We start from the raw sequence: 12,440 nt of genomic DNA on the forward strand, positions 1-12,440 counted from the left end.
GACAAGATCAGAGAAATGATGTCGTTTACCTTAACCTTAGGAAGCCTTTCAATACTGTCGCCCACAGTATTCTTATATCTAAATCAGGTCATTAGGTCTGTCTGGGTGGGAAACCAGATGGATAAATTCCTGGTTGGATAATCAGGAGGCTCACAGGGTAGCTTACCTTGAGGCTGGTAACAGGTACCACAGAGGTCTAAGCTGGGACTTGTCTTTAGCAATAACCTGGTGGCGGTGAGTAAGCACCCTCTCGTCAAGCTTGCAAGATGACATGGCATTGGGGGACCAGCTTGTTGCTCAAGGACAAGCTGCTCTTCAGGCAGACCTAGAAAGGCTGGAGGAATGGCCTGACAGGAGTGCAACAACCCAGGCTGGGGCGCAGCTTTGCAGAAAGGCACTCTGGTAGGCAGCGGTGGGGCTTGGTGAGAATTTCTCTCTGTTTCACCATTAGGCAAAGTGCTGTGTAGAACTAGGTGTATTACTGTTGCACTGACAATCTATCTGTCAAAAGCATCACTTATGAAAGGCACTAGATAAATACAGGATACTATATTCACCCATTCTGTGTTACTGCTGCTGCTGCCACCAATACACTTCTGTATCTCCTGGCAGTACTCTGAAGTGCAACAAACCATCACAGGATGCATATTGTAATGTCCTGCAAATGCTGTGTTATTTGTCATACATATTGCTAGAAAAGTATACAAAAAGTATTTACTGAGTCTCCCATTTCTAGTGACACCACCTAGCAAAATTGCAATCATTACTTTCCAAGACTCTGTATAGCCATATAATTTCTCATATAACAAGAAACAAAGCATTTTCTGAAATACTACTGCTAACTGGTATATAAATGATATGTGTAGCTGCTGCCACAAAATAGTATAGTTAGAAACAGCACAAAATAAAAACAGCTCCTCTGTATATCTTGTGGCTATAAAAACAACCTTGTTATTTTCAGAAAGGCAAACCAACATAAGACACATGCTGTTAGTCCAGAAGTGTATTACGATTGGGTATGGGAAATGTACTACAGTCTGAGAAGCAACCAAGAGTGCCACTACACACAAAGGCATCACCAGCAGAGAAATAACAAGGAGGAGAATTATGCTGATGCCTTCAGGAAGGCATGTTGTAGCTGCCAAATCTGGCATTAACTACAGTCTGCAGTTCTTCGCTTTTTGGTGTTGCTACCCTAGCGTAGGATGCCTCTCACCTGCCCTGCTCTGCATCTCTGCGCAGTTGTAGGAGCTGCTCTACGCTGAGAAAATGGTGGCAAGAGGACAAGAGCAAGACAAGTATGAGTGTAAATTCTATGGATGCGCTAAATGCTGTTGTCAGCAGTAAACCAGGCTTTGGTTCACCTGACCCTACACTGAGAATCAGGAAAGAAGTTTTGCAGCCTCTGAGGTGTGCATGCTGCTGCGTAGGCAAGCTGCAAAAGTGGAAAAGACCTATCACATCAGTGACTTCATCCCCTCACACAAATATGTCAAATGGGATCACAATATGTATGACCTCCTTCAGAAACTGTTTTTATAACCTGCAACTCTGCAGACTACTGGAACGACATTCCCAACCTAGCAGCCAAGGTACAGAAAAACAGAGAGAAATGACAAACCTTGAAAGAACGAATAAAATTATTAAACCATTGAGGTTTGTTTCCAGAAGAAAGACTTTTTATAACTATTTTGCCTCCAGCCTGGTTTTTAGGTTAGACATTGTTCAATGTACCCTTTATTCCTGGATTAAACAACTCGTTCTCCACTCAGACAAATACATTTAGGGGAGACATGAATCCCCAGCCTCACTATCTCACCCAGTCTGACCACACAGCTGCCAAACCAGATCTCAAAATACGGAAAAAGTGTTTGTCAAACTGATTAACTCCTACGGGGAATCCTTTGATTCCCAAGTTCGAACACCATTATCTACAAAGGATGGGAGTTTAATTTTGCGATAGTTTTACTGATCCCAGTTGAAATACCTGCAAAGCTAAGCACACATCTAACACGAGTAAAGGAATTATAATCCCACATTTTAAAACACTTGTCTCTTTGAATTTCTAATATAGAAGCAATAAGGTAATGAATGCTAAAAGTGCTTAGAAATAAAAAAGCAGATATAGTTGAAAAAACTGTTATAAAATACCTTTAATTGAGCCTGTATATAGAAAAAAATCTACTTATAGGGAAGTGACCATGCAGTCAGATCACAGTTCAGCTTATTGATGGTTATCATTCATGAAGCATTGTGGGAAAAATGTTATGTGTGGTCTTTATGGTAAGTTTTTTCTCATTTCAGTTACTGAGATAATACCAATACTTTCCCATACAAATTACCATATAGGGCTATTCTGAGGATGAATTGAGTCATTTGACGATGAATTATTAACACCTACATGTATTTTTCAGTACTTTTTAATTTTGTTTACTGTTCTGTACCTTAATCAGGCAGCAGTTGTCAGGTCACTTCCATTTTCTGACTTAGTACAAATTAATTACTTTGTAATTTAAAAAATTATCTTTGCTTTCAACTCAAAGAAAAAAAAATCGTATTAGGATTTGCACATGTCTCTTTTCCCAAAGCATACCTTCTTCTATAAATTCAAATCCTAGACAGAATTGGTAACATGTTGTTCAAATATGTCAGCCAAAAATGTTTAAAAACTACACAGAAAATGTATAAAAACAAAAGGTCAGCTCCATAAAGGAATAACCAAATTCCTTTTTAGGTGATTAAATACCATTGAGGTCAGAGGCTTGGGCATCAAAATATCTTTGTAGAGCTGGGTTATTGGTAGATTTAGGCTGGCCATGTTGTTAGACTTGATTGTAGCACAGAACTGGCTGTATGAAGTAGTCACTAAATTTTAGGACAAAATAACGGATGTCATGGTTTACACTGAAGCCTTTATTTATGACTAATTCAGTTAAAGCTTTCCAATGCCTTTCTTCTTTTTTGCTAGGACATTAAGGATTAAATCAGAGGCAGGCTTAGGGAACAGGGCACAGTAAGCCAAGAGATTTGACTGTTGGCAGTGACAGCTGTGTCAGAAACTAGTAACACTGCTTGCTAGACAGTTTGAAGATCTGGGTGAACCATGTTAGAGGAATGGTTAAATGACATTCTGTTTTTCAGCACTCCAATTACCTCATTCTTGTGTAATCCCCCTTGCAGAAAATTTATAGGTTGTATTGAGCTATTTAAAGCCTCGGGGACATCTTAGCTTCAAGTGAAACCTGTTTTAGGAAAAATGTTGTGAAAAGAATGACTAGGCAAAACAAGGATGACAAAAGGCCTGCTTCCATTATTCAGAAGCAGAGGTCTCACCTGTCAAACAGGACACACTAATAGCATGGAGAACATAAAGTGAACTTCTTATTTTACAGAAGACACAAGATGCAGACTCCCTCCACCCCGGGCATACAATCTAAAGTCTTAATCAACCTTCCACGCTTTTAGCAGTGGATTAGATTTAAACTTGAAACCACCTATCATGGGCCTTTCATATGACAAATCCTTTGGTTTCCCCTCTGCCCTCCTCACCCCCTCAACTTCTCTGCAAAATTTCAGTGCCTGGAAGATGGTGGTGACACCCTTCCTTTACCCAGGGAAAGAGTGCAGTGCAGCAGACTGAGTAAAATCAGTCTCTGCCAATGTACTCTAATTCTGTCCTAAAGGAATCATAAAACACAGTAATGGCAATACTGGCTCAGTGATGAAACGCACAGCATCAGCACCTACAAGAAATAGCAGGAGACCTCCAAATTTATTTGGCATTTACCAAGAAATGCCACTCTATTATTATTCATTCATATTGCATTTGAGACAGTGATCTAAAGATTTAAGGATCATAGAAATTATGCTTTGCTGCCACAATGTTTTGGCATTTGAAATGCTGACTTTCTTGATTTAAATGTCATCTGCAATGTGAACAAAAGATGCATCTAGGAACTACTTTATGACTTGCATGCCTTTACTCCTGATACTGCCTGTTGGCAGAAGATGAAAAGCTGAGCTCCCAAAGGTATTAAGAGTAGCCGTTTGCTTGGGAAAGGTGATTAACACCCACTCCTATTCTTCTTGTTCCTCTAAGTTAATTTAAAAATTGTAACTATTTCATCCAGATTAATCACTGAAGCAGAGAACAAATTCCATCCACTTCAAGTGAGGTTATACAGCAAAGTTCTACTTGGAGATTTTCTAGGGAAAGGGAACATTTCACTAGTCCTCCCTAGTGCATTGCCTATCAAACCTTTGTAAATTTTTCTTCTCAAAATAGGGTTCTGGATGAGGCACTGACTAGGAAGAGTGTCTCAACCTTCATACCAGCCAAGAAAGGGAAGCTGCAAGAGCTCTGAACACCAACTGGCTACACATCCAAAAACTGAAATGCAGTAACTCCAAAATGTTTCATGGAAATGAAATGTGCTGTGGGCTGCTTGAATCCTCCTATCTTGCATAAAAGATGCCACAAGGGCAGTACCTTCAACAATACACTGTAATATCTGATGCTAGCTGGAAATCTGAAATGAAAACCTATTAACTACTTGTTACATCTGTGCAAACCCACTGACTTCAATCTCTTTCATTTTTCTGACTTCTCTGAAGTTGGCTGGATAGCACTACAAGCAGAATCTGGTTTATTTTCTTTAAATACTTAAACTCATTTCCATTCTGGCCTTCAAAGCTCCCCAAGGTACAATTTGATCTGATAAAAAAAGAGCATCAGCTTTTTTCTTTGTTGCTTATTCATGTTTCCCACTTTGCAGTAATTCAGCACGGTAAACAAACAGCCTCTCTCATACGTGCTGGTTTGAGTTCCAATTCTGGCAGTTTTGTAAACTAAAGTTTCACGCTCCCACCACAGTTAGGATAACTTCATTCCCTAATGGATACTTAACACATCTAATTACTCTATTTTTAAGCTGCAAGCGCTGTTGAAAAATGTCTTCATTCTTTCATTCCAGGAGCTTTCCAGCTGTAACGTTTTCTCCTGAATAAAACATTTCAGTGACTTTGCCCATAAATAATACAGCACAAAGACCATTGTAGTCCCAACTGCATATAATAACCTCAGAATTCCACTGAGGGTTTTCTAGTGACATCATAATAAACTGCAAGAAAAAGCTGAAGATGTATTAAATTATAGTTTGGATATATTTTATTATTTTTTACACATGATAAGAAAACTCAGGCATTTGTCATGGTAATTTGAACATTTTTCTGGACTACTTCAAAACTAGAAGGGACATAACTTCAAAGCAGGATGCAGAGGCATATTTCATATTTGTAAGGACAAACCGAATGACTGACTATATCATTATTATTTACTTTCCATGTACAAATTCCCATGTTGTTTCTTCACACTCCCTAGTTAAATGTAAGGCTTTTTAAAGTGAAAAAAAAAAAAATCACCCTCCCTCAAAACCTTAGCATCAATGCTGACAAACATCGATGCAGAGTATTGTTTTACTCCTCTATAAGTTGTGAAGGGATTATAATTGGGACTACTGAGTCACACAGTTGGGTTGTATCAAAATACCCCTGCAGCACTCCACGATCTCAAAGTCTGTTATTCAGATCTCAAAAGAAAGTGATAACCTAATTTAACTGGTAATACAACTGTGGCAGGGGAATGATTTGCTCAGGTGATTTTAGTCTGTTTTACATGTATCTGTCTTAGAGTGCTTAGCCCTCTAATAGGTGAAACTGTTGAGGTTGTTAGCCCAGAAAAGAGGGAAAACAACCATAGACACTTCATTTCCAGTTGGAAACAAATAAAGATGGGCACTGCTTGGGCATTTCGTGCCCCGGGACACCAACTCCTCCACCCCTCACCCAAGGAGCAGGGAGAAAGAGAAAGGGTTTATGAAGTGCAAGATGGTCCTAGTGGGGAGAGTCAGGAGATAACCATGCACTCAAACTGGGGGCTACTTCTGCTCTTGAGTCTGAGCTTTGACTTTCAATTTTAAAAACAAACTTGACTGCTATTGCAGACATTTACTTGTCCATGTGCTATTAAAGCCTGGATTGGTTTTAATATGTAGAAAATCCTCACCTAGAGGATAAGTGACTTAGTGAGACCGTGGTGATTGGCTGACATACAGTGACGCTTGAACATAACCTCTGAATTCACAGGAGGCCAAGGCTCCCCCTGTCCAGTCTGCACTAGTGGCTCACTGTCTCGGGGACATTTCAGAGATGTGGAAAGCAGATGAACCAGAGGCAGCAAGACCTTAGGTTATGATACACAGAAGGCAGGGACTTGAACCAACAACTGGAGTGGGAAAACGGCTTTTTCCCTAGGGTCAGCATTGAGCCTCACTTGAAGGTTGGCCTTCTACCTTCTGGAGGAAGAAATACAGCAGAACGTGCTTCTCTATCATTTTTGCAAAGAAGGAGCTATGGGAAAGGCTTACTTTGTCACTCTCAAATACTTTCATGGAATTGCAGCCTCAAGATTAAAAACCTGCTATTGAAAAAAGGCCAGGTGCCCCTTGAAATGCTTGGCTAGCTAATACTTCACTGTATTTTCTAGTCTCTGCTTTGACCCAAGAGGAAGGATTTGGGGGTCGTGGGGGTCACTGGAGCAGTGGGAGTGAGGATAACTCAGCATCCAGCTTGCTGAAGGAGAAGAGGCTGGAGAACAAAAGGGCAGAGCAAGAGGATAGGAGACCTAGAAAGGTTCCTGTGGTATGGAGAGATGAGAGGATCTGATAAAAAGGACTGGAAGATGTGGCAGAAAAGCAGGTCACCAGGAGAAGACAAGGACATTCATGTTAGGGTGGCATGAAACAAAACCAAACAGACAGAAAAAAGAGAACAATGTGATCTGTTAATGTAGTAAGAGAGCACCTGGGAGCAGAAGGAGCAAGAATGACCGGTAAGTGAATTTTTAGTGTTTGTTGCTATTAACATATCTTTGCCTTGGCAAGAAAAGGTGAATTCAGCTCCGAGCTCCCCATACACTGAAGAAGCATTGGGCTTCTCCTGATCAAAGTGTTAGAACACAAGTACTGTGGGATGCATTTGAATGGAAAGCACAGCCTGAAAACACACAGCAACAATTTATACTTTCCCATTTCAAATACTGATACACTGGTTATCTTAAACTCAATTGCTTCTTTCAAAATATGTATGTGTGCATGCATAGGTATGTATATGTGCCACAGAAAAGTGTCTGCCAGTGGCCAACAATTCCAGTCCTAAAGACAAAGTGTCTCCAGAGAGACTGGAAGTCTGTGGTATATTGTTATATTTTTAGCTTCCAAACTACTTCTCAGGATGATAAAAATTTCTCCCTTTCTCACATTTAAGTAGAACGTTCATACCGCTCTATACACGTATATATATGTTCACCCTCCATTCCCTCAGTTCATTCTTTATTGACTTACTGGATGGAGTTCTCAATGCGTGTGATGGTGAGGAAAGCCGCTAAGTTTGCTGTGTAGGAGGAGATGACAATCAAAGCAAAAAGCCACCAAGCCCCCATCATCAGTCGGGTTGCCAGGGTTGTGTATGGAACCTCTCCTCCTGTGGGGAAGAAGGAAAAGCAAGAATTTTCATTTGGCAGAAGGAAACCCAGATCCTCATTGCTCGTGAAACGTTCAGGAGAACTGGGCCCCAAGGTCAGCAAGGTTCTACTAAAGCAGGTTGATATAGTAAACTGAGCAGGACTTGGAGCCACACTTCCTATGCAATGAAAAGTACAGAAGGAAGCGCACACTGTCAGCCATCATGACTGTATTTAATCTCTTTTGCTATTGTGCCTTTAATTGCAATTCATCTGCCAGTCCTGTCCAGTAATGGAAATAAACTTCAAGATTTCAGAACAAAAAGAGCAAAGGTAAATTCTTACAGTGTTCTTCCCTTAAAGACCTTATCTAGAAACCTTAATTAAGTTTTTCTTGCATTCTCGAAAACAGAAACTTTAAAAAAACCTCATCAAAACACAATTATTTTTTACAGTGCTGTAGGCAGGAAAATGTTTGAGAGAGCCATAGTATGTGTACAACTTGCTGGAAGTGAACATGGATGTGCAAAAAAAAAAATAAATCACATGTATTGAAGAAGAATGCAATATTGTTTTGTATTCCTGTAGTTGCTTTCCTTTAAAATTAAATTTTTAAATCAAATGATCAATCTGACTAACAATCAAGTAAATCAAAATATATTGCCATGCAAACAAAACATTAGCAGCAATTAAATCTACCAAGAGCTGCAGAACACCTCTGCTGTGTTGCTGTGTGAACAGAGCCCAGTTTAGCAAGCCATGAAAAACATTATTTTTTATTCAAATACCTGCCCCCAAAACACACTAGTTCAGAGTCTGAAAGAAGTCCTTCAGTTAAAACCATATGAACCACAGATTTTTAGATGAAGGAAAATTCATTATTTTAAAAAAGTACCCATTTTGTTTGCAGTATAAATTTTGTCACAGCTACAAGAAACTAGGGTGGATAGGTGAATGCAGCAGCCACCCACAGTCAACAGCTTAAGATGTTTACCTGTTTCGTCTCCCACTATACCCAGCAATTTGAAAAGTTGTCATTATATTTTAGGTAGCTTTCTCAGAAGTAAAATCTTATGATGCTACAATAGCTGGGATTTTCAAGAGCAAAAGCATTTTGCTACAGATTCAATCATCCTGCACTTGGTCACATCACAAAACCCTCATGCAAGGCTCCAGGCTTGGGGAAGAGTGGCTGGAAAGCTGCCTGGTGGAGAAGGGCCTGGGGGTGTCGGTCAACAGTCAGCTGAACATGAGCCAGCAGTGTGCCCAGGTGGCCAAGGTGGCCAGCAGCGTCCTGGCTTGTATCAGGAACAGTGTGGCCAGCAGGAGTAGAGAAGTGATCATCCACCTGTACTCGGCACTGGTGAGGCCGCACCTCGAGTACTGTGTGCAGTTTTCGGCCCCTCACTACAAGAAGGACATTGAGGTGCTGGAGCATGTCCAGAGAAGGGCAACGAGGCTGGTGAAGGCTCTGGAGAGCAGGTCTTATGAGGGGTGGCTGAGGGAACTGCGGTTGTTTAGCCTGGAGAAGAGGAGGCTGAGGGGAGACTCTATCACTGTCTACAAAGGAGGTTGTAGTGAGGTGGGTGTTGGTCTCTTCTCCCAGGTCACTAGTGATAGAACGAGAGGAAATGGCTTCAGGCTACATCAGGGGAGGTTTAGGTTGGATATTAGGAAAAATGTCTTTACTGAAAGAGTGGTCAGGCACTGGAACAGGCTTGCCCAGAGTGGTGGTTGAGTCACCATCCCTGGAGGTATTTAAAAGACGTGTAGATGTGGCACTTGAGGGCATGGTTTAGGAGGCCTGGTAGTGTTGGTTTGGTGGTTGGACTTGATGACCCTAGAGATCTTTTCCAACCTTAATGACTCTATGATTCTATGATCTGCAAATATTTTGTGCTGGATCTTCACTTACGTAAAAACTCCTTCACATTTCCCCAGAAAGTAGGCTTGATAGGAATATGAGTTACAATTATTCTCATTCCAAGTACAAATAATTTTCAATTATGTACACAAACTAGATATTTAATCAATGCTTGAGTATGAAGGATCACCTTACTGTTTTGTTCAAAGTTTGTCCTACCTATACAAAGTATTGGGAACTCTGCATCACCATACAATAAACAAATTTGAAGCTTTTTTCCTACTTCCTTGATGTGGGGTTGTGCTATATGTTAAATAATAACTGGCTCCATTCATGTATATTTTTGGTATGTAAGTATTGATACCCTTTGCCTTTTAAGAATTCCAGTATTGAAAGACAAAATCTGTATTAGACCTGCTCAGTTAGAAATAAGTTTCCTTTTATTTCCAAGATGCCATGTAATTATCTGAAATAAGAATCTACCAGTTAGATTGCGAGATATTATTTCAATATAAGGACTTTCAAAGATAAACATTAACTTCATCATCTGAAGATTTGGTTTTTTCTCCTGCATAAATTTTGAATTATTTTTAATAGAATATTTTACTTCACAAGTTTTTTCAATGTCGCTGGAATATTTAATTTTTAAATGATTTTTAATAAAAATGAAAAGAGCAGACAGCTATATCAATTTATTGGAACAGGCTGTTTGTCCTTGTAAACTTTCAGGTGCTGATCCCTACAGATAATCTTTGTATTGAATTCAGCTGAGTAGAGTGATAGAGAAAAAGCCAATGATCCCCTGGACATCTTTGTATTTTCATATTTCAGCTTAATGAGTAAAACTTTAGGTTCTCATATTTTTTATTTAAATTAAATCTCAGAAAAGAGAGGACCACTGAAAGTCACACATCTGCCTTCTGGTTTTCAAGAGAAGATGCTATGCCACAAGTGACCATGAAAGCCACCAGAGACCCCTCAGCCACAGTGTTCCCCATGTTCATACAGTGCAGTTCTCCCATACACTGGTAAGGTTGTCCCAACTATTCACTGTTACTTTTCTTTTTTAACACTCACATTACCAACAGACTTTAAAAAACTGTGGGTGCTGGTAATTCCAAGTGCTTTTAGTTCACCCAGATGTTTGTGAAGTCTTGTTCCTAATTCACAGTTGCACCTTGTATATCAGCAGTCAATAAATTAAGCTTGAGGACAAAGCTTGCATCCAAGTACATGTACAAGAAACACATATCAAAGTCATTCATCACTTCTGCCCCTACTCTAAAAATCTTTGCACTGACGCTTCTTAAACCACCATTTCTAAAGCAGTACTGACACTGCAACTGCATATGTGCATGATCCTTAAGCAGTACAGGCAGGGTGCTCCACCTCTGCTAGTGAAAGAAAGAAACAAACAAAAATCAAAGGAGATCTCTTACTGCCATAGCATCATTTCTTTGGCATGTATTAGGAGACTTAATGCTATACAGTCTTGTTGTATTGCACTGTTTGCTAAAACACTTAGCGCACAATGACAGCTCACCTTAAGAAACCTCTTCAGTCCCTTTCCCCCGGTTTTGTTTCTAGGGATAAAACTTTCCAGAGTTTTTTTCAGTCCAAATTTACATGCTTTCTCAGTGCAGAAGAGTACCAAATAATCCAGGAGAGCATCAATCATTGGTTTTCTATTAACATTACCATGAAAAAGGACTAGAATGCAGAAGGGACTTGCATGTAAACTTCCCAGGGCTCTGCTTCCCAATATCTAGTATGAGTTTCAACTGTATGGATACCTTTATGGACGGCAGCATATTCTAGTTAGGAGGGGCTACGCACAGGACACACAATGCATGAGAGGAGGGAACCAAGATGATAAAGCAAGTCTGTCCCTGCTGTTGTCTTTCATATGGTACCAGCAAAGCTTAATAACCCCTAATGGCAAAGGAGACCACCTGGGGCCATGTAAACACACATTGGCGACCAGAGTAAAATCTATCCTATTGCACCTCGTTTCTATAGCAAAATTCATCCATGGGAGTTAACATGTGGGTATGGTTACACTAAGAACACTACTGTTGCAGCATGCCAAACAACACTTAAAAATACTGAGCTCCACTCATGAAACAAATCAAAATCAAGGAAGACACTCAGCAGTCCTGGAGTTGCTTTGTCATATTGTGCTGGTTTTGGCTGAGAAGGGGTTAATTCTCCTCACTGTGGGGGTCGGCTACCTTTCCAGCTTCCCGCGCTCTGCCGCGTGGCGGGGGGGGGCTGGGAGGGGCAGGGCCATGGTGGGGGCGGCTGACCCCGACTGGCCAATGGCAGGTTCATTCCGTACCACGTGACACCATGACCAGTATATTGGGGGGGGGGGGGGGGGGGGGGGGCAGTGGCAGCGCGGGGGCGGCGCGGCGTCGGGTCGGCTGCGGCGCGTGCGGTTTGTTCCGGCGGTTCGTTCCCCCTGTGCCCTCCCTTCCCCCCTCCCCCGGGGCTTTGCGCCTCTCGTTGTTCTCCTTTACATTGCATTTCTACTGTTGTTTCTTTTAATTTTAATTATTAAACTGCTCTTATCCCAACCCACGAGCGTTACCCTTCTGATTCTCTTCCCCCATCTACCGGTGGGGGAGTGAGCGAGCGGCTGTGTGGGGCTGAGCTGCCGGCTAAACCACGACACATATTAAGAGACAGCCTTCGTATGAATACAGAGGCTGTATTATTCTTTAGACTTGGCCCTTCCAATACATTGGCAGAAGGGTATAATGTGGCACAAAATGCCACTACCTGTAGATCACCTATGTTGTGGATACAGCTCCTAGTATAATTAATCTGACACTTTTGATGTGTACTAAATTAATTCAAAAATCTAATCTGCCTTTAAAAATTTCCAACTGCATGTGCAGGAAGGAAAAGATATTTTCCAGAGTAAACTGAAGTAGCAAAAAGCAATCTTATTGGGAGGCTTCTGAAAGAGCTGAATTACCGTCAAAGTGACAGTGAAAGAAATTACTTTTAGTCCTCCCACTCTCATCTAATGCAGCTCTCCTTCATCAATCCTAG

At 40.9% G+C, this 12,440-nt stretch overlaps 1 protein-coding gene across 1 annotated transcript in view; it reads right to left on the reverse strand.

Moving 5' to 3' along the window:
- GRID2 (glutamate ionotropic receptor delta type subunit 2) overlaps positions 1 to 12,440 on the reverse strand; it is a 738,061-nt gene that overhangs the window by 102,922 nt on the left and 622,699 nt on the right. The window contains exon 12 of the mRNA XM_075090836.1: positions 7,401 to 7,539. Coding sequence (XP_074946937.1) covers positions 7,401 to 7,539 — 139 coding nt within the window. The remainder of the gene's footprint in view (positions 1 to 7,400; positions 7,540 to 12,440) is intronic.

Source organism: Phalacrocorax aristotelis, chromosome 4 (genome assembly GCF_949628215.1).
Source record: "Phalacrocorax aristotelis chromosome 4, bGulAri2.1, whole genome shotgun sequence".
Classification (NCBI taxonomy): domain Eukaryota; kingdom Metazoa; phylum Chordata; class Aves; order Suliformes; family Phalacrocoracidae; genus Phalacrocorax; species Phalacrocorax aristotelis.